The following is a 21,426-nucleotide window of genomic DNA, read 5'->3' on the forward strand; positions in this document are numbered from 1 at the left end:
AGAGGACGGCGGGAAGTGCGTTGAGCGCATGCGTCCTGTGGTAGCCTAGAAAAAGGGGCTGCTGACGGGCCGAGCTGAAGACATGGAGCCTGGCTACGGAGGTTAGTGTTGGCGACTCAGTGCGGGGTGCGGCGGGCAGGTGGTGCCCGGGCGGCAGCACCGCCGCCATGCAGAGGGCTGCGGGGCGGAGGGTACAGCAGAGCGCGGTTACCGCAGTCTGGCCCTGCGGAGAGGCGGCTGGGGCGCGCGCGCGCACGCAGCTCATTGGATCTCGGCGCCGTCGCTCCCGGGGCGCTGCGCGCGGATTGGCCGACGGGGCCTAAGGACGTTGACTGAGTTCGGCGGGCCGACGCTGCGGCGGGCTTTGGGGGGCGCCTCGGGCCGTTGGGGCTGTTTCAGTTCCTCAGCGCCGGCGGGCCCTGCCGGGCCCTGCTGATCCCCGCCACTCGCAGGCTTGCTGTCCCTTTTGAAAGACGCCACAAAATGGCGGCGCCGGGGGGCGGAGCTATGGCGCAAGTTCGTGGGGCGCGGGGTCTGCGGCCGGGGGTCGAGGCGGGCCCGCAGCCTCTTTGCGGGCCGTCTGGGCTGTCCGGGGATTTGCTGGGCTTGAGTGGGGCCCCCGCGCGGCACATGTGGCCTGGGTGTCGGTCCCGGAAGCCGTGTGGGCGGCGCAGGTTCGGACTCCTCACCGCCAGCCCGGCGGTGCAGAGCAGTGCGGCCTAGTGCGGCCTCTGCGGTGGTCAGCCTCACTGGGCGCCTGCCGAGGACCTGGCTCGTGCATACCTGCGACGAGACACTGAGGGTCAGATGCTTGGTATATTTTGGTCAAAGTCTGGTAATCCGATGTGCTCTGGGGTCGTAACAGATTGGTGGATCTCCTTGAGGCAGTCCCTTTTGGTGGTCTGGAGACGTCAGAGGAGCTGTGTGAGAGGGAACGTGACCTTTACTCACTTGGGTTTGAGGGCCCGGGTCAGGACGGACCCTCTCGGGCGACCTGCTCTCAGTCTCTGGAATCTGAGCCTCCTGGGAGGCTTTTGCTTTATGTTGGAAGCCGCGTTTGCCCGTAGGGAACAGTTGGAATATGCGGGGTTGGGCTTAACCGGCGCAGATCCCAATCCAGGTATATGAGATTCGAGACGCAAGCGATCTGATCTTGGCTGCAGCAGAGAAGGATTATGTTTTGAAAGGTGGCAGCATTAGCAGGCCAGCGGCAGGAATTGCAGAGAAGCAGAGAGGTCTTCAAGTGCATGGTGTGCTTGGGTGGGTCAACCTGGTTCTACGATCTTTTCTGCGATCTGACTGGATCTCACTATTCTTTGCTTGCATTTCTACCAGATTTTTCAGCTAGTAGTAATCCTGCCTTACGCATGCCCTTAGAGCTTGGAGAGGTCAACCCCAATCCATCTTTGTAGCTGCTAAAAACCTTTTCAGACTCAGTGTAGATGCAGCAGCCTCCCAGAATCCTTCTGTAGCTTTTCCATCTTAGAGCTATTTATTAAGACTTGTTGAGGTTTCAAAGTTATCCTTTGGTGGCTGTAGGAAGCACCTCGATGTGGGTCTGGGTCCTTGTTGTTCTGTTCCTCAGCTCCATGTTCTTGGGCAAGTAACTTATCCTCTGGAGCCTCTGTGTACAGCAGAGTAAGTAGTAACTATCTCAGGGGTCGTTGTGAGGTTATGTGAATAGCATATGCCTCTTAATTAGATCAGTGCCCCACAGTTGGTTAGTTGTTGTTAGAAGCACTACTCTGCTTTTCTGCTGTGGAAAGCTGTGTGACATGGGGAGATCATAACCTTCAGCAGGGTGACTTCAGATCAAGTCCCCTAACCTCTGATCCTTGGCTCCCCTAGCTCCCTCGTCTCTGAATGGCATTCAGGGTCACCAGCTAATATGTGCTGAGTGCCTGTCATGTGTCAGCATACAGTAGGCACTCAGCTAGTCGTTTGAGTTGTCCTGGTAGGAGAGAAAGGATGTATTAGAGAGACAAGAGGCTTCGTAAAGGTGAAGTCATTTGACAGGTGTGAATGGTTGCCTATGCCCAGCTTTGTGTCAGGCTCCAGGGACACAGATGAAGAGGGTCCAGACAGATGCTATCTTGGGAGTGTCTGGAGGGGCAGAGGAAGCCACCACAGAGAGGACTGCAATCTGATGCCTTAGGGCCAGGTTGAAGCCCTGTGATTTCAAGGCCCAGGGGAGCATTGGAGGGTTCAAAGTCACACAGAAGTGAGGCCTAGAGAGGCACAGTTGTTGTCGCCAAATTTTTGAAGTTCGCAATTGTGGCATACTTATGGCTGCTTGGGAGGGTAGGGGTGGGGACTGTGTCCTAATGGTGGGCTAGGTGGTGGCTAGTCCTGTGTCTTCCTCAGTTGTGAGTTGAGGCTTAGGTCAAGGTCCCTCAGCAGGCTGTGGGCAGAACTGGCCTGGAAGCACATTCCCCTCCTCTTTTTTTCTGGTTTGACTTCAGGCAGTGGAGTGTGATAGTGCAAAAGCCAGCTGTGGGATGACTTTTAGGGGGACATTGTGGTTGTGCTGCCTTCTTGTAAGGCTGGCACTGAACTCCTTCAAGAAGATTCCTTTATGCTCCTCAAAGCATCTCAGAAGCATTTGTTCTCTGGTATGACAAATATGACTCTAACTCACAAGTCTTGTGTTCACAGGCTATGGGGCGTGGAGTGCTGGACCTACCAACACCCACGGTAAGTGGGACCTGCTTTTCAGGGAGGCATGGGCTACCCATGCCTCCCGTCGCATCATCATGATATAGCTGGGACCAGGAAACCTTTTTTGTAAAGGGCCAGATAGTAAATTTTGGGGGGCTTTGCAGGCTCCATGGTCTCTGTAGTGCAAAAGCCACCATAGACAGTTTATAAACAAGTAGGTAGGACTGTGTGCCAATAATATTTACTTAAAGACACTGGAATTTGCATACCATGTAAGTTTCATGTGTCATGGAATTGTCTATTGTAACAGTTTTTGTTGTTTTATTCTAAGTAAATAGCTGAGTGTGTAACCAAAGATTTTTATAATCAATAGTCTTTATGTTTTAGTAATTTTAGATTTATAGGATTGAGCGGATAGTACATAGAATTCCGTATGCTCACTCTATCTTCCCCTCGGCACAGTTCTTTTTATTACCATCTTGCCTTAGTATGTTATGTTACAATTTATAAGCCAATGTCGATACATTGCTATTAACTATAGCCCATAGTTTACATTAGTATTCACTCTTATACAGTTCTGAGTTCTCACAAATACATGTAAGTGATATTTTTTTGTCAAAATTCATATGTCATAAAGTATTCTTTTGATTTTTTCCTTTCCCTTTCCCAACCATTTAAAAACATAAAACCCATTCTTAGCTTGCAGGCTCTACAAGAACAGGGCTGTGAACTAGATATGGCCCCTGGGTTTGTTTGCTGACCCTGCTCGTGAGTCTGTATCATAGTGCTAAGTGTGTTTGAAGGACCAGTGTGCTCTCTGTGGGTGAAGTTTTCTGCTTTTTGCCAGCACCTGTTCCAGGGGATGGGATGCGGGTTTCCTTTGTTTTCTGAGCCTGGAGCTTGGCCCTAGCACCACTGGGAGCAGGGTGACTTTTCTGCCCATCACCAAGTTTCCCAGGAGGAGATCTTCTTTTACTCAGGCACATGATGTCCCCTTGCTCGGTTGAGTTGGGGCCTTGATTTTCCACTAGTGCACTCCCCGTGTTGTTGGCAGTGCCTTAGCGCTGGCTCCTGGTGAGAACTGGCAGTTTAGAAGGGTTCTGCCTAGGGACCTGGCCTGGGCAGCTTCTTGGGTGGTGGCCACACTGGATGAGCTTCCTGGAAGAAGGCTGCAGTGTCTTTTCTGTTGCCCTAGTGGAGGAGATCAGGCTTGCTTAGGAGAGAAGCCCTGATTTTGCTTAGCCGAGTACTCTGTAGGAAATGAGTTTTACAGCTAGTGGACTCCAGCCTTTCCTGGCCTTATTGGGCAACCAAGGGTGTCTCCTGGAGCACTGACATAGCCACCCTCGACCCTGGCCCTATGGATAGTGGAGTGAGGTGACACCTGTCTTTCAACATCCACGCTGGCGTGGGGGTGAGGGGATACGTCTCAGATGCCTTCATGTTGCAGACAAAACTCTTGTGTGTTTTTGTTTCTTCTAAGGTGCATATGGAACTGGTGTGGCCAGTTGGCAAGGTAGGCCCTTCTAGGGGTCTGTGGGTGGGTGGGTGGGCGGGTGGGCCTCTGATCAGCTACCTAGAGAGGCTGGGATGCAGGTACCCCCATATCCCATCCTAGATGTGCTCACAGCTGTTCTGAAGGCTCAGCAGACTGGGCCTGAGGTGTTGAGGAGGGCTGGGAGGCAGGCCTCCAGGGAAACTTGTTGGAGGAGGGGCAGGGGATGGTTGTAGTTGTATTCTGGGAGCAGCAGCTCTTTGGTGTGTCCGTCTGTAGTCCCAACTGCTGGCTTCTGGGCTCTCTGGCTTTGGATGAGAAGCAAGTCTTAGGATCTGGTATAGAAAACCCACTGCTCAGAGTTGAGGCCATGCCCCTCCTTTCCTCCTGCTGCCTCTTGGCAGGTGACATGTGCATTGTTGGGGTAATGCCAGGAGCACTTGGTCCCATGACCTTTTTCCTTCTCCATGGGCAGTGGGTGCTCCTCCCCAGACTTGTTCACCATGGACTGGTCTTGTGGCTGCTGAGATCTGATTGTGCTCTTCCTTTCTCTTGTCAGGTTATGAAAACTACAATTATTATGGTGCCCAGAACACCAGCGTCACCACAGGAGCAACCTACAGCTATGGCCCAGCTTCATGGGAGGCCACCAAGGCCAGTGATGGCTTGGCACCTGGGGGCCCTGCCATGCATATGGCTTCTTATGGCCCAGAACCCTGCACCGACAATTCCGACTCCCTCATTGCCAAGATCAACCAGCGTCTGGACATGATGTCCAAGGAAGGAGGCAGGGGCGGGAGCAGCGGCGGTGGGGAGGGCATGCAGGACCGGGAGAGGTGATTATAGACCCAAGCCCTTCCCAGGGGATTCCGCATGCCCAGCTTTGTGCAGACGGGAGTGGGCACATGCTCTTCCGGGGAGGGCTCTTCCCCAGCTCCCTCCTGAGCGTAGGGTAGATAAATTGAGCCATTGTTGGGACAGAGGCATGTAATAGGACTTGCTTGTTTCCTGAGTGGTGGGGCTTAGGGTACGACTGTTAGCTAAACTGCGCCAGACTCCTTATTTTAGCATTGGGCACCTAGCAGATTCTCCCCGTTCTTGTGGCCAGGGCTTCATGCCCCTTATTCAGCAGTGTTTGAAAGGGATTTTGGTCTGTTTTACTTTCTGAGCATTTAGGAGGGATGCATGGTGGTTTGGTGTTGCTGTTCTGAATGTAGGGAAGTCAGCTTTTCAGGAGGCGTTGAGGTCGTGCCTGGACAGTGTGGTGATAGGTTGTGCTTTCTTTGCAGCTCCTTCCGCTTCCAGTCGTTTGAGTCCTATGATTCCAGGCCTTGCCTGCCTGAGCACAATCCCTACCGCCCCAGCTACAGCTACGACTATGATTTTGACCTGGGGCCCGACCGCAATGGTGGCTTTGGTGGTCAGTACAGTGACTGCCGGGACCCAGCCCGTGAGCGGGGCTCCCTCGATGATTTCATGCGGGGCCGAGGCCAGGGCCGCTTCCAGGACCGGAGCAACCCCAGCACCTTTATGCGCAGCGATCCCTTCATGCCACCTGGAGCCTCCTCTGAGCCTCTTTCTGCTCCATGGACTGAGATGAATTATGTGGGTGGGCGGGGCCTGGGAGGCCCCCCCGCCAGCAGACCTCCGCCTTCCCTCTTCTCCCAGTCCATGGCCCCTGACTTTGGCATGATGGGCATGCAGGGGGCAGGTGGTTATGACAACTCTATGCCCTATGGATGTGGCCGGTCACAGACCCGGATGAGAGATCGGGTAAGCCCTTGCCAAATTCTAGCTTGCCTTGTTTGCTTTTCTTTTTAAATAGCTTTATCTGTAAGATTCACTCATTTTTTAAAGTGCAATTCAATTTTTTTAGTCTTTTAGTAAAAATATATGGAATTGTGCAGCCTTCACCACCACGTAATTTCAGAGTGTTTCCATCATCCCAGAAAGAAACCTCTGTTGTTGGCCGTCATTCCCTGTTCCCTCCCCCAGCCCCTGGCAACCACTAATCTACTTTCTGTCTCTGTAGACTTGCTTCTTCTGGACACTTCATATGAACGCAATTATATAATACGTGGCCTTTTGTGTCTGGCTTCTTTTCACTCTGTATAGCATTTTTGTGTTTTGGTTGGGGGGTTTCTTTGCTTTCTGAAGAGAATTTTTCTGTCCTTGTTCTCAGATCTTTGTTCTTCATTTCTCTGGGCTGTGTTAACAGTCCAAGTAAGCAATACATTGGGATATGCTTCTGTCTGTAGCCTAGGCGGAGAGAGTTTGATCGCTGCGGCCCAGATAGCTTGGGCAGGAAACGGAAGCAGTTGCAGATTTACGATGAGCCAGACACCAAGCAAGCCCGGGCCGACAGTGAAGGAGATTTTTCTGAAAACGGTATGCCCTGGGGCCAGTAGGCCCAGGTGGGTATATGATGAGTCAGTTGCATGCTTGGTGTTATGCTTGCCTGTCTGGACAGTGGACACACGGGAACTCAGGGGTGGCATGTGTCACCCACACCCCCACACTTGTAGTCAGGACAAGCGTAGTCACTTTGGACAGGGAGTGTGGGAGGTGAAGCAGAGTGGGCCGGCTGCTGAGGTGCTGACTTTACCTGTTCCTCTGTGTTTGCTAGATGATGGAGCTGGTGACTTCCGGTCAGGAGATGAAGAATTCAGGGGTGTAAGTTCGCCTTTACTGATCAACTTCCAGTGTCTCTAGTGTGGGGTTTCCTCCTCGTTTTAGTGTCTTCCTCACAAAGAGGCAGGAACAGCTGCTGTGGTAGATTCCACTTTAAGTTTTCAACTTGCAACAATCCTTCTTTTCCTGAAGATGTTCCTAGCCCTCTCTCCAGCCATACTTGTATTCTCATAGTTATGTGCTTAGCTGCACAGATGGTAACTGCAGTGGCTGTGTAGGCTGAGGCTTTCAGACAAGTGCTGAAGACTCATTTGCTGCCAGCTCCGTGCTGGTGCTGAGCTGCATCCTTGTCATTCAGCTCTTAAAACCAGTCATGGGAGGTGGGTGTTGAAAGCTGGCTCTTAGCCAGAACCATGCACAAGCGCCTGAGGAGCAAGCCTTTGCCACCTCCTGCGAATTCTGATCCAAGTCTGGGGTGGGGCTTGGAAATCTGGGTGTGTGAAGGCTTCATCCAGGTGCTTCTGATGATCAGACGGGTTTGGGGAAGGGGAGGAAGGGGCAGGATACAGTGAATTTTCAACCTTTCTGAGGGTCTTGATTGCTACCTCATTAGGTTGCTCAGGTCTTGAGTCTGAGAACCTCTGCATATCTGCTGATTGCTAATTTAGTCTTCAGCCTGATGTCTGAGGAATGGGCTGAGTTTCAATTTTCAGTTAAATGAGTCGTTTTTATCTATACCTGACTTATAACCTTTGGTAGACGTAAACAAGTAGCTGGGAAACTTCATAAAGCCCATTTTCATTAAAGAGTCCTGGAACTAGCTTCCTGCAAATTGGGTTTCTTGACACTGTTGGTGGGTGGGCTCTTGGTATTCCCAGGTGCAGAACCATGCCTTTTGCCAGAGGTTGTTGTCTAGCCTTAGAACTGAAAGCTGGTCTGTGTCTTTAATAAAAAAGCAAGTTAGTCATCATCACAGAATCTCAGAAGGCAACTAGGACTAGTAACAGGACACTCAGGCTCCATCCCAAGGCCCTGGGACTTGTCCTGATACATTGTGGCTGTGTTCCTGGTGGCACAGTGACCACCACGTGGTAGCGGGGTGCTGGGCTGGTTGTGGAGAGTTCTAGAAATTCCACCTCACAGTCTGACGTTGTGCCCTTTTCCAGGAGGATGAGTTCTTCGACTCCGGGAGGCAGAGAGGTAGGCGTCACCCACCATCCCTTTGAGCTTTCCTGTGTCTGCCCAGCTACCCTGCACTCACTGCCCAATGCCCAGGTGGGCTGGGCTTCTGAGCAAGCCCAGGGCCTGGATGGAGGGGCTGGCGCCTCAGGGCAGAATAGGGGCCACGGCTGCCAGGTGGGCCTTGGCCTCGCCACTCACCCTGAGGCTTTGCCTTGGTGTTTGGAGCAACATTTGCTGGAAACAGGTCTGTTTGCCTCACTCAATGCAGGCTGCAGAGGCAGGGGGAAACTCATCTCTGGGTGTCTGCAATAGCTCAGAGTAGGGAAGGGAGTCTCAGAAATGCAAGAGAGAAACAAAAAGGCACCCTCCAGCCTGTCTTCTCTGTTCCCCTCTTGACCAGTGCAGATCCCTGTACTATTTTCTCCTGGGCTTCATTCTGTCCACAGTTCCCTTGTTTGCCAGGCCAGGGCCATGGTCTCAGCCTTTATGGTGGGGACACCAGCACAACATGGGGCAGAGTTCAGACCCCTGCCTGGGTGGGGAGCTTGGGGCTGGGGAGGACTGTTGGGCATACTCAGGCCCACAACCTCCAGAGGCAGTCACTGCTCAGCAGGTCTCACAGTTGCAGTGAGGGAGACCTAAGAGCCCAAAATAAGCTGCAAGAACAGTAATGTTAAACCCTTCAGGGGGACATGGAGAAGCAGCCGCTTCTTTTCCTGTTCCCATGGGTCTGTCCATAGCTGGTTTCCCCCAAGAATCACAGGCTGGCTCCTTTGTGACTCTACTCCCATAAATTCTGAAGGCCCCTGGCTTAGATGCTCCTTCTGATATGTTGAGCTTTAGCCAACCCTCTGAGGTCCTCCTGCCCTGTGTATTGAAGCGATTACGTCTATAGCATGGGACCACACAGAGCATTTAGCAGCTCGTGCAGCGGGGTAAATGCTAAAGCAAAGGTGACATGTTTATTGCGCGCAGGTCCTGCTGCCTACCCGGGATGACTTTGCTATTAAACAGCAGTAATAGTTTCAGGCAGTGACCTCTTGCCAAAAATCCCACACGCCCTTTTGAGAGGCTTCTGAGCAGCGCACGCCGGTCGCCATCTTCGTGGGACAGTCTCGTGACTGGCATCAGGGGTAGGGGTTACAGTTCAGATGCTTATCCAACCTTTTTTCAGTGTCTGGCCCTGGCCCTGAGCCGCGGTGACCTGGCCTGGCCTCATGCTGGGACTCTGGGCTGCACGGCTCCCAGAGGAGCTCCTGCACTGGCCCCACGGGATGGACGGAGGACCAGTTGGTCTCTTCCCATTTTTACTTCCGGGATTGCTTCCCACGTATCCCTGGGAAAGCCCTAGATTGATGGTTTTTGTGAGTGGAAGATAGAGTTCGGGCCACCAGGGATTGTCAGACCTGCTGAGGCCCTAGTTCAGAGAAGGCCAACGGGACAGTTGTCTTGGTCCACCTAGAGGTGGGACGGAGGGCGGTAGAGTGGCTTGCTTTCTTTTCTGAGGCCTTCCAGTTGTTGCCTCTATCTGGGAAGAATTGCTTCTCTCTCTCTCCTTAAGTAACATTGGGAGAAGACCCAATGGTAGGGTGCTGGATTGGAAAAGCAAGATAGGGAAGGACAGAGAGAGCAGGTGGGCCACAGTGTGAGTGGGATGGGCGGGCCGTGTCCTTGGCCCTTCCCAGCCTTATCAGGCCATGGGGCTAGTGAGGTGACTCCCCTGGGAACTACTGAGGGTTCTCATCAAAGGCCCACCCCTGTTGGGAGCCTTTGACAGCCCTTTGGTGCCTCAGGGTGTCCTGACCCTGCCATGCGTGGAGGCCGTGGCAGGGCATGGGGTATGGTGGCTGAACTGTGGCCCCCATGAAGGCCCTGGTGCTCAGCTCCTCTGCAAGCTCCTCAGAGTGTCTCGAAGGGACTTCTCTGTTGCAGGAGAGAAGGATGATGAGGACGATGAAGTGAAGAAGAGGAGGGAAAAACAACGGAGGAGAGACAGGATGCGAGACAGAGCAGCTGACAGGTGAGGAGGCAGGTGAGGTGGGCACTGTCAAGACTCCCCTGAGTTCATCTGTCCTCACTCCACAGTGCAGGGGGTGGGGGGCCTGGTTTGATCATCTGACTCCAGGTGTGTGTCAGGAAATCCTAGTCAGGTCAGTGGGAGACAAAACTTGGGAAACTCATTGAATCTTATCCTTGCTGGGTGTCTGTGTGGCCCTCCCATTCCCAGCTGGGGGCTCTCTTGCTTGCCCTCCTGCAGGCCTGTGAGGAGTTCCCTTGCCCCTCATCTTGTGTCTGTCGTCCCAGACAGGTGAAGTTCATTCAGCTGCTAAGAAAGTGCTTTGGGTGCCTTATAAATAAATAAGGAAATAAATCCAAACCACCTGTGGACTTTGACATGGCAGTTATATATGTATAGTTGCTACCTTCAAGATTTTGTCTCTAAATAGAAAAAAATGCAAAAGTGCAAAGCCCAAAGAGCATTGGTGTGATCACACCGTGCACCTCTCTGTAAACCACAGATGGCCATGTGAGTGTGTGGTTGATGAGGCCTTGATCACAGGTGGCTATGTCTCTTGGTGACTTGAAAAGGAATCCTTGCCCTTAGGACTCAAATGGGGGTAGTGGTTTCCCTGTGCAAAAAAAAATGCTTACCAAAAGAGTTAACAGTAGAGGCTGGAAAGCCAGGAACTGAAATGTAGGAGTTCCAAGTGTTACAGAATTCACTGAAATCCTTGTTTTTAAGCAGATGAAGAAAATGACAGCTATATTAAATCTGTTTTCATGCCATATGGGAACTGAAGTGACTTTTTAAATTTATTTATTGGCTATGTTGGGTCTTCGTGGCGAGTGAGGGCTACTCTTCGTTGCAGTGTGCGGGCTTCTCGTTGCAATGGCTTCTCTTGTTGTGGAGCACAGACTCTGGGCACATGGGCTTCAGTAGTTGCAGCACACGGGCTCAATAATTATGGTGCCCAGGCTCAGTAGTCGTGGTGCACAGGCTTAGTTGCTCCGTGGCGTGTGGAATCTTCCTGGACCAGGGATCCGGCCTGTGTCCCCTGCACTGGCAGGTGGATTCTTAACCACTGCAACACCGGGGAAGTCCCTGAGGTGACTTTTTTAAAGGAATCTTTAGGCTGCCCTAATGACTGAAGATCCTCGAAGAAGCTTGGAGAAATTGTCACGGAGGTAAAGATGCAGCAGGGAAGTAGGAACCCTGTATTTCTTTGGTAGCTTCCCGACAGTCCTGCACATAGGGCCTGGGAGATTTCCCTCTTCAGTCCTTTTTTCAGGGGTATCTGCAAAGGCAAGAGTGTCTTGTGGCACTTGTCCAGAGATCAGAAGGCAGGCATTGGGGGCCAGCAGAACTCTTAGTTGGCAGAGGAGAACTCCTGAGTGCCGCAGGGCCTGTGCTTTTACACCATAAATGGTGCTCTCTCCTTACCATACAGTATGCATGCATTTGGTGAGATTTAGAAAGCACACAACAAAGAAACCTCAATTTTCATCCATAGAACATGATATGATGTGTCTTTACGTTGAGTCCCACTGAAGAATTGATCTTAGGTTATGTGAGTTTTGAATTGTGTGAGGTCTTCAGGAATCCCTCTGTTATATTAAATGGGATTGCCTTGTATCTTCTGAGTGGCTGCACAGAGAAACATCTGAGAAGCTGTGAAGTTAGGTACTAGGCCCTCAGAGCAGTGGGTTGGAGACTTAGGGAGTCCAGAGTTCTGAAAAGTCTTTGGGCCAAAAAGAGTGGTATGGTAGTAAAATGCTACATAAATCATTTTCCTGAAATACTCGCAAGGTTGTACTCTCATCCTTAAGATGGGGAAACTTGGGGTAACTGCTACCCTGACACCTGTGACAGGTCAGAAGACTTAATTCAGAAATCGCTTTCCCATTTCCATTTCAGTTCTAAGCAGAGGCGAGCTGGTTATCTGCGCATCACTGCTTTTCTTTTTGTCTTCCTTCTCCAGGATTCAGTTTGCCTGTTCTGTGTGCAAGTTTCGTAGCTTTGAAGATGAAGAAATCCAGAAGCATCTGCAAAGCAAATTTCACAAAGAGACACTGCGATTTATAAGTACCAAATTGCCCGACAAGACGGTGGAGTTCCTCCAGGTAAACAACACTCGGCCTCCATCACAGCGTTTCCCAGTGATCCTGCAGGTGTCACATCGCTCACAAAGAAGGGAAGGGAAATAAGAGGCCTAAACTTGGTCAAGAGGCCTTAAACTTGTACACTTGTAAGCATACAGGTCAGAGGGACATTTGAGAGCTCTGGCCATTGTAGTTCCCACTGATTCTGCCCACAGAGCTTCTCTGATAGTCATCTTCCCATCCTTGGAGCAGCTAAGATAAGGCTGGCACTGCTGTCCATGGACTTGGCAGCCACCCTTGGTGAGCTGCCTCTGGTGCAGTTGCAGAATATCCACACAAGTCACCCTCTGCTCATTTCATTTTGTGCCATCTCCCAACCTATCTAGGAATACATTGTAAACAGGAATAAGAAGATTGAGAAGCGGCGTCAGGAGTTGATGGAGAAGGAAAGCACAAAACCAAAACCAGATCCTTTCAAAGGTGAGTTGTGATCCTGGGGTGTGTGCTATTCCAGATCACAGCCCAGTTCAGGGTGGTTGAGAATGTGACTTGAAGACAAGTAGGGGGCGGGGGGCACTTAGCAGGGGAAAGAAGCCTTCAAGTGTGGTATAATGTAGCTGACAGCTCTACAGGCAGCTTATTGGAGTGATATTAAGCACTCTTTTTTCCTCCTTTGTATGAAGAGGAAGGACCAGAAGGATGAGAAGAGTTAAGTATAGAGTTCCCAGGTGTAGAGGCCATTTGTTCTGTCTCTGTACTCCTGTTGGAGAGCAGGCAACGCCTGTGTCAGATTCTGGGAGGAAAGGATCACTTGCATGCTGTCCCAAAATCCCATAAGACTTGGGTTTCGTCAACAGGGATTGGCCAGGAGCACTTCTTCAAGAAAATAGAGGCTGCTCACTGCCTGGCTTGTGACATGCTGATCCCTGCGCAGCCCCAGCTTCTCCAGCGACACCTGCACTCTGTCGACCACAATCACAACCGCCGGGTGAGTGCCCGCTTGGTGCTGGGTGGGGCAGGCAGCCGTGGCCGCCAGTGGGAGGGGCTCACAACTTTCTCTTCGAGGGAAACAAACATCCTCAGGGGCTTTTGTCATATTCCATCAAGTCCTTCATTTCATCAAGTGATTGTAAAATGCACCCCAGTTTCTGTTAAAATGTGTTGCTTAAGATTGACTGTAGTAGCTGGAATTCTCCTGGGTTGAGAATATTCTCTGTAAACCACTTGGGTAAATTCCCCAGTTGCTGAAAAACTAGATTTCTTATGTGTTGAGGCTGAGGGCCACTCAGAGCAGCAGAATGGCCATGGGGAACCAGGATTAAGGACTGGTTTGATCCTTACTAGCTGATGGGGTCTGAGGCTAAATGTTTATTAGCTCAAGGCACTGGCAGTTTTTTTTTTAATAGAGTCAAATTTGTAAATATTTTTGGCTTTGCAAGCCATCAGGTCTCTGCCTAACACCTCAAGTCTGCCGCTAGTGGGCAAAAGCAGCCACAGGCCATCAGGAAAGGAATGGGTATGGCCGCATTTGATCTGCGGGCTCTAGCTTGCTAACCCCTGGTTAAGCATCTCTATCTATCGTTAGCCCCAATTTGGTAGTCAGGTAAACTGCTTGCCCACCCATCTCCTGGTGTTATTAAAGATCAGCCAAAAACCACTGTACAAATAAGGGATTATCATATGAATGTCAAGTTCTAAAACAGTCATTTGGTTGTAGCATTCAGACTTTTGCTGTAGAATTTACTTGTAAAGTCCATAGAACAAAAAACTGAAAAGAAAAAGCTTGTCCTTTTCCCATACTAAGTCCACATTGCTTCTGATCTGTAAATGTTCTTATTTCATCCTCACTTGTGCACATGGTACCTGGACATCAGTGGTGTGCCTGTGCTTTTGTCTTTTAAGATTATCAGGCTTCTCTACACTATTTCACAGTCTGAGTTTGTATGCCTCTCCAATGCTGTCTTTCTTTCATTATTGGAGCGTAGCATTTGGAGATGTGCCTTAGCAATGAAAGATGTTAGTTGTCTCTTTACATAGAGCTAATCTCAGAGCAACTCAGTGTAGCCAGGCTGGTTTGTTCTCATGCTCCTCTGTGCCCGCCATTTTTAAAAGCTCATGTTTGATTCCTTTTGTAGTTGGCTGCTGAACAATTCAAGAAAACAAGTCTCCACGTGGCTAAGAGTGTTTTGAACAACAGACATATAGTGAAGATGCTGGAAAAATACCTCAAGGTTTGTGCTTAGGAGTCCAGTAGATGGAAAAAGGTTTTGAAATGGGGGATGGGTTTGTGGGTTTGGAATTATATCGAGTGAGGTATTTAGCATATTTGAGTCTTTTGAAGAATTGAGAGACGCTGGAATCTATCAGGCTTGGGATTCCACAGCTGCGTGTTTCCTGAGACTCACTGCTTGCCTGGGAACTCTGGGATGTGGTCCTACTTGATTAATCTGTGCAATGGTGCTGACTCTCACCATGAGAAACCCTGACTATCCATAAAAATACCAAGCAAAACGATGGTGCAGTGCTTAAAACAAGACAAAAGACCAAAGTGGATGATAATTGTCCAGGTAGAAGCTAAAACAAGGTTTTGCTGGCAGGGACAACCAACAGTGAGATGGGGAACGAGGAGGAGGGAAGAGGCAGTGGTGCTACACTATAGAGCTGTAGTAACAGGAGCAGAATGATGAAAAATCCCAGAGAGGGTGCCCTAGAGAGGAGCTGGTTGAAAAAGTCTGGTTCCTCCTTGGGAAGCCCATTTTGCTAAGTGGTCGGCCCCATGACTTCAACATTTGGGGTTGGGAGTTAAGATTCAGCATAACCTGGCTAGGATGTGTTTGCCCTCTCAGTTATTAACTGCTTCAGTATATGACAATTCATTTCCTCCATAAAGGGATAGAATCTAAATAACCAGTTTAAGAACCATGACTGGTCAGTATTTTACCTTGTGGCTTAAACAGACTTAAACAGTTTCTGGAGTCAGCTGTAGACCCAAGCTTCTAAATAAGTTTTTTTTTTGTTTGTTTTGTTTTGGCCACACCTCTCGGCTTGCGGGATGTCAGTTTCCTGAGCGGGGATTGCACCCAGGCCATCGCAGTGAAAGCCCAGAATCCTAACCACTAGGCCACCAGGGAACTCCCTAAACACCACATTTTATAATGTTTAGTTTACTTAGTTTTAGCATGTACTCATGAGAAATTCAGCTTCTGAGAAAGTCACACTTGGATTGCATCCTGACTGATGTTTAATAGCTGTGTAACTTGGCAAGTTACTGATCTTTAAGTCTCAGTTCCTTTTCTGTAAAATGGGGATAATCTTCATGCCAGGGCTGAGTGCTTAAATGAGACTTAAGAAAGAGCCTTAACTTCCTATTAAAATGAGGCTTTTTTTTTTTTTTTTAAATTGGGTTAAGAAAACCTAGGTCTTTTTAAACCTTTCCTCACCATTATGTGTTTGAATAATAAGTGCAGAATAGTATTGGTGAAGCTTTTCTGAGATGTCTTTTCTGAATCTGTAGGCTCTGAGCACCTATAGGATTGACTCACTTTGTGTGAGTTAAAATGCTTCTCTTGTTGACTCTGCCCATCATAAAAACATAAACTCCCAGCAACCTGAGCCTTAGTCTCTCATTTGGACAGTTCTTTAGACTGCACTAACCTGTGTTTCCTCTTTTTGGCCAGGGTGAAGACCCTTTCACCAGTGAAGCCGCTGATCCAGAAATAGAAGGAGATGACAATTTAGGAGGGGGTGAGGTTAAGGAAGAGACACCTGAGGAGGTAGCTGCTGAGGTCTTAGCTGAGGTGATTACGGCAGCAGTGAGGGCAGTAGATGGGGAAGGAGCACCTGCTCCAGAAAGTAGTGAAATGCTGGCCAAAGGGGAAGGCCCTGTGGACACAGCTGAGGCCACTAGTGGTCCCCATCCTGAAGAGCTGCTGGAAGTGGAGACATCCTGTGGAATGGCACCTGAGAAGGGCAGCAGTGAAGCAGAGGCTGGAGGTGAAGCTGCTGAGGCTGGAGGTGAAGTAGAAACCCTAGCAGCAGAGTCGGAAAGCACCTTGACAGTCAGTGCTCCTGACCCAGTTGCTGCGGGAGCTGAAGTGGAACAAACTGAGGCAGAGTCCAAAACTGCTATTCCCACAGAATGATCCTCCTTTCCCTGTTTCAAGGGATATGTTATATAATGCCTTGTTCTTTCTCCTTTGATTTATAAGCAGTACTAGGGTATGTGATACTGGAATATTATTTTGGTGAAGAGACCTCAGCCATTTCCTTCAGAAAAGTGTACCTCACAGGCTTGTCTTACAGAGTTGTGTGGTTTTCTGCCTTGATTTGAAGGCTGCTGAAGTTGTACATTCCCCCAAGTGGCTGTGACATCTCTCTTTACACTGTAGTTGGAATAATAAAAGTTGGATAATTAGATTTTGGTGATACTTTGCTTGTTAAATACAGCCACTGGCTGAATGCACCACCACCAACCCCTTTATTATTTTTTCATCTAGGAGCAGTTCAGTACTAGGATGTATCAAAGGATTTCTTTTCTTTTTTTTCAAAGTTTAAAGAATTTGCTTTGGCTTCAGTTTTTGATCTCTGCTTTTGTGGTACACTGTATGGTATGTGGTCCTCCTTCACAAGGTATAGCAGAATTTTAATGTGTGATGTTGATTCTGTCACATCAGTGAACTCGCAAAGGCCTGATCAATCTGACATACCTGCACCATTGGAAGCATACCTACTTACCCCTCAAGAATGAGAACATTTTGCCTAGGGCATTGTTTCCCAATCTTTAGTCCTTGGTGAATCACCTTTACAATGTTTTACCTCATTTGTGTTCCACCTCTGCATTACTTCAGGGTTTTTTTGGTTTTTTCTTTAAATTGAGTTACTTAACTATATTTAAAAGGAAAATTTGATGTCTTGTGAATGGAAAACCAATATAAATTGCCATAGATAGATACTATCTGTGGAAAATCAATAAACATTTTATTTTAGATAAATACTATTCCTTTGGAAGTTTCTGAACCTGTAAGAAAGAAAAGCTAGCATGTGTTAAAAAGGGGTAGTAAGCAACAGTTAAACTTTCTTATAATCAGAAGAATTGGAAGATACCTCCCTTTTGAAGTGATACTGCTGAGTCTTTTCCTATAAACCTTAGAACTGTCACATTTGGGGAAGCATTGGCCACTGGGAAATTAAGAGAGAAGTAGTAAAATACTTGATGAGCATCTGTTGTGTACCAGGTGCTAATTCATGCTAAAAATTAGATATGGGCACTGCTCTCAAGGATCCTTATTGGAGATATGAAATGAATATTTATGGAAAAGTCAATGTCAGAACTAAATACAAATAAACTGCTTAGTAAGTAAGAAACCAGTGCCTCTGAATCTTTTCTACTCATCATGCCTTAATACTGCATAGATGTGGCTTAGTCACAGGTTATGCATGCCCTTTGAAACATTCTCTTCAGGCAAAGATGGTAGTAGCATTGACCGTCAGTATCCTGAAAAAGGATAACAAAACTCTGAAGCTACTTTTTTTTTTTTCCTGTCATGCCATGTGGGATCTTAGTTCCCCAACCAGGGATTGAACCGGTGCCCTCAGCAGTGAACACAGAGAGTCCTAACCACTGGACCTCCAAGGAATTCCCTTGCTTTTCTTGTAAAATTAATCCAAGGCCTGCCATTGAATCTGAATTTCAATTGAAATTTCAATTTCACCACCACCCTCATCCCCACCCCCCCACCAGGATGTGAAATGACATGAATCATTTTTCTAAATTTAGGTTAAACCAGGCCCTCCCTCATTCCCCAAGATGGGGAGTCATTACTTGGGCTGCACAGAGGGATGCCCTAATATTATTTCCCATCTGTAGAGGATACACCTGAGAGGGAGATCAAGTAACTTAGGGCCCCACATTAAAGATGTGGGAATATGGAGATCAATATACAGGTCCATAAGACACCAATGGCCATGAACTTGCCATAGAGCAAGTTATTTGAAAACAGGTTTAGAGAATTTGGTAATCTCTGCTGCCGGTAAGCCAAAAAATTTTAGGAATGGCAATCTAATTTCAACTTTAGGTAATACTGTGGGCCTGTGTGATTTCAGTGGGTTTTTATGAAATAATTACAGTTGCTAAAGGGGAAACAATAGAATGTAACGAGCAAAGTGCTCATTCAAGAGTACATAATCAGTAAGTCCTCTTCACTTAGACTGGACCATAAGGAAATCACTTCTACTGCTGAAAGTGATCCTTGCTTACCAGAAGTGCGGCCAGTGGTGATTAGATAGGCATGTAGAGTTCAAGTAGAATTGTAGAACTAACGGAGGAGAAGAGCCTTTTAGCATTGGGTCACTTCCTTTATCTTGTGTAAGGACACTTGAGGCCTATGAGGTTTAGTTGGTTTTCTACAATCAGAGTCTATGTACCTCCTTTCAAAACACTATCTGGTTGAGCAATATATGAGAAATTGGAATTTACTTTGGGGGACAATATGGTGGGGTAGGTGGCAATCCTTTCTCATAGGGTTGATTATCAGAATTAAGTGAGATAATAAATACTTGGCACTACTGAAAAAGTGGTTTTTAAGCTCAACAATTTTTTTTTCCCTAAGAGGTAAAATTCATGTAACAAAATGGGCTGCTAATCATTTTAAAGCAGACAATGCAGTGGCATTTGGTACATTCACAAAGTTGTGCGACCATCACCTAAAACTCGTTCCAAGATATTTCCCTCACCCTTAAAGGAAACTCCTGACCCATCAGGAGTCACTTCCCACTCCTCCTCCCCAGTCTCCTGACAACCACTAATCTGCTTTCTGTCTCTGGATTTATCAGTTCTGGTTGTTTCATATAAAGGAAACCTATACATGACCTTTTCAATCTGGCTTCTTCACTAAGCATAATGTTTTTAAGTTTCCTCCATGTTATGGCCTATATCAGTACTTCATTCCTTTATATGGCTGAATATTCCATTGCATGTATATATTTATTTATACAGTTATCCAATAATAGACATTTGAGTTGTTTCTACCTTTTGACTATTGTGAATAGTGCTTCTAGAAACATTCCTGAACAAATATCTGAGTACCTATTTTCTTTTTTTCAAATTTAATTTTTTGGCTGCGTTGGATCTTCGTTGCTGTGCACGGGCTTTCTCTAGTTGTGGCAAACGGGCTACTCTTCATTGTGGTGTACAGGTTTCTCATTGCAGTGGCTTCTCTTGTTGCGGAGCACAAGCTCTAGGTGCATGGGCTTCAGTAGTTGTGGTTCTCGGGCTCTAGAGCACAGCCTCAGTAGTTGTGATGCATGGGCTTAGTTGCCTCGAAGCATATGGGATCTTCTCAGCCCAGGGATTGAACCCATGTCCCCTGCATTGGCAGCGGATTCTTAACCACTGCACCACTAGGGAAGTCCCTAAGTACCCATTTTCAGTTCTTTTGGGTATATACCTAGGAGTGGAATTATTGGGTCATATGGCTATTCTTGTTTAAAATTTTGAGGAACTACCAAATTTTTCCACAACAGTTGCACCATTTTACATTCCCATCAGCAATTTGCAAGGGTTCCAATTTCTCCACGTCCTTACCAACACATTTCCATTTTCCTCTTCTTGTTTGATTCTAGCCATCTTAGTAGGTGTAAAGTGGTATCTCTATCTCACTGTGGGTCTTTTTTTCTCTTTTTAAAATTATTTATTTATTTATTGGCTGCATTGGGTCTTCGTTGCTGCACATGGGCTTTCTCTAGTTGCGGCAAGCAGCGGCTACTCTTCATTGTGGTGCATGGGCTCCTCATCAAGGTGGCTTCTCTTGTTGTGGAGCATGGGCTCCAGGTGTGTGGGCTTCAGTAGTTTAGGCACATGGGCTCAATAGTTGTGGTACATGGGCTCCAGAGCGCAGGCTCAATAGTTGTGGCACACATGCTTTGTTGCTCCTTGGCATGTGGGATCTTCGTAGAGCAGGGATCGAATCCATGTCCCCTACACTGGCAGGCAGATTCTTAACCACTGCACCATCTAGGAAGTCCCTTCTTTTCTTTTTTGTTTGGCAGCGCCACACGGCATGTGGGATCTCAGTTCCCCAACCAGGGACTGAACCTGGTCCCACGGCCCTGAAAGCCCGAGTCCTAAGCACTGGACCACCAAGGAATTCCACATTTCGCAGATTAATGATGTTGGGCTTCCTTTCATGGGCTTGCTGCTCATTGTTTATCTGTGAAAAAATGTCTATTCAAGTTCTTTGCCTGTTTTTAAACTGGGTTGTCTTTGTAAGCTGTAGGATTTCTTTATATACTCTGGATACTAAACACTTATCAGAGATATGATTTACAAATACTGTTTTCCATTCTGTGAGCTGTCTTTTCATTCTCTTGATAATGCCCTTTAATGCAAAAATTTGGGGGTTTGGTCCATTTCAATTTATCCTTTTTCTCTGTTGCTTGTACTTTGGGTGTCATATGTAAAAAATCATTGCCAAATCCAAGGCTGTGAAGATTTACCCCGTACATTTTCTTCTACGTTTTATGGTTTTAGTCCTTATGTATAGGTCTATAATGTATTTTTTAAATTAATTAATTAGTTTTTTTATTGGCTGTGTTGGGTCTTTGTTGCTGTGCACCAGCTTTCTGCAGTTGCGGAAGGTAGGGGGCTACTCTTCATTGCGGTGTGCAGGCTTCTCATTGCAGTAGCTTGTCTTGTTGCAGAGCACAGACTCTAGGCGCGTGGGCTTCAGTAGTTGTGGCGCATGGGCTTCAGTAGTTGTGGCACATGGGCTTAGTTGCTCCAAGGCATGTGGGATCTTCCCGGCCCAGGGATCGAACCCGTGTCCCCTGCACTGGCAGGCAGATTCTTAACCACTGGGCCACCAGGGAAGTCCCATAATCTATTTTGTATAATTTTTATATATGGTATGAAGTAAGGGTTGAACTTCATTCTATTCCACGTGATTATCCAGTTGTCTCAGCACCATTTGTTAGTGACTAGTCTTTGCTCATTGAATAGTCTTAGCACCTTTGTCAAAAGTCAGTTGACTATAGCTATATGGGTTTATTTCTGTATTCCAAATTCTATTCTTTTGCTATATATATATATCTGTCCTTACAATAATACCTCACAGTAGATTTATCGTAAGATTTGGAATCAGAAAGTGTGAATCTTTCAATTTTCTTCTTTTTTCAAGTTTGTTTTGGTTATTCTGGGTCCCTTGAATAGTAATTTTGGGGTTATTTTCTACAAAGAAGTCAGCTGATATTCTGGTAGGAATTATGTTGAATATATAAGCCAACTTGGAGAGTACTGTCATCTTTAAAATATTAAGGTTTCCAATTCATAAGCATGGATGTCTTTCCACTATTTGGTTCTTCTT

General features: G+C 47.7%; 1 protein-coding gene across 2 annotated transcripts; it reads left to right on the top strand.

Moving 5' to 3' along the window:
- The first annotated feature begins 5 nt into the window (after positions 1-5).
- Positions 6-17,424, top strand: AKAP8 (A-kinase anchoring protein 8). Of its 2 annotated transcripts, none has more exons than XM_057710335.1 (14): positions 6-101; positions 2,656-2,694; positions 4,142-4,174; positions 4,713-4,989; positions 5,443-5,926; positions 6,412-6,541; positions 6,780-6,826; positions 7,951-7,984; positions 9,899-9,986; positions 11,947-12,088; positions 12,454-12,547; positions 12,925-13,055; positions 14,203-14,298; positions 15,745-17,424. In XM_057710335.1, the coding sequence occupies exons 1-14, from the start codon at positions 83-85 to the stop codon at positions 16,207-16,209; spliced, it is 2,079 nt and encodes a 692-aa protein (XP_057566318.1). In that variant the 5' UTR covers positions 6-82; the 3' UTR covers positions 16,210-17,424. The 2 variants fall into 2 exon arrangements, with proteins under 2 accessions (XP_057566318.1, XP_057566319.1); XM_057710336.1 differs by lacking the exon at positions 6-101 and adding an exon at positions 843-1,260.
- Positions 17,425-21,426: the final 4,002 nt, after the last annotated feature.

This window comes from Hippopotamus amphibius, chromosome 15 (genome assembly GCF_030028045.1).
Source record: "Hippopotamus amphibius kiboko isolate mHipAmp2 chromosome 15, mHipAmp2.hap2, whole genome shotgun sequence".
In the NCBI taxonomy this organism is placed as follows: Eukaryota; Metazoa; Chordata; class Mammalia; order Artiodactyla; family Hippopotamidae; genus Hippopotamus; species Hippopotamus amphibius.

Excerpts from the sequence above, each read along its gene's own strand:
- AKAP8 (XM_057710335.1), top strand. Across the intron at positions 4,175-4,712 it reads TGGTGTGGCCAGTTGGCAAG|GTTATGAAAACTACAATTAT; the intron begins GTAGGCCCTTCT and ends TTCTCTTGTCAG. Across the intron at positions 4,990-5,442 it reads GGCATGCAGGACCGGGAGAG|CTCCTTCCGCTTCCAGTCGT; the intron begins GTGATTATAGAC and ends CTTTCTTTGCAG.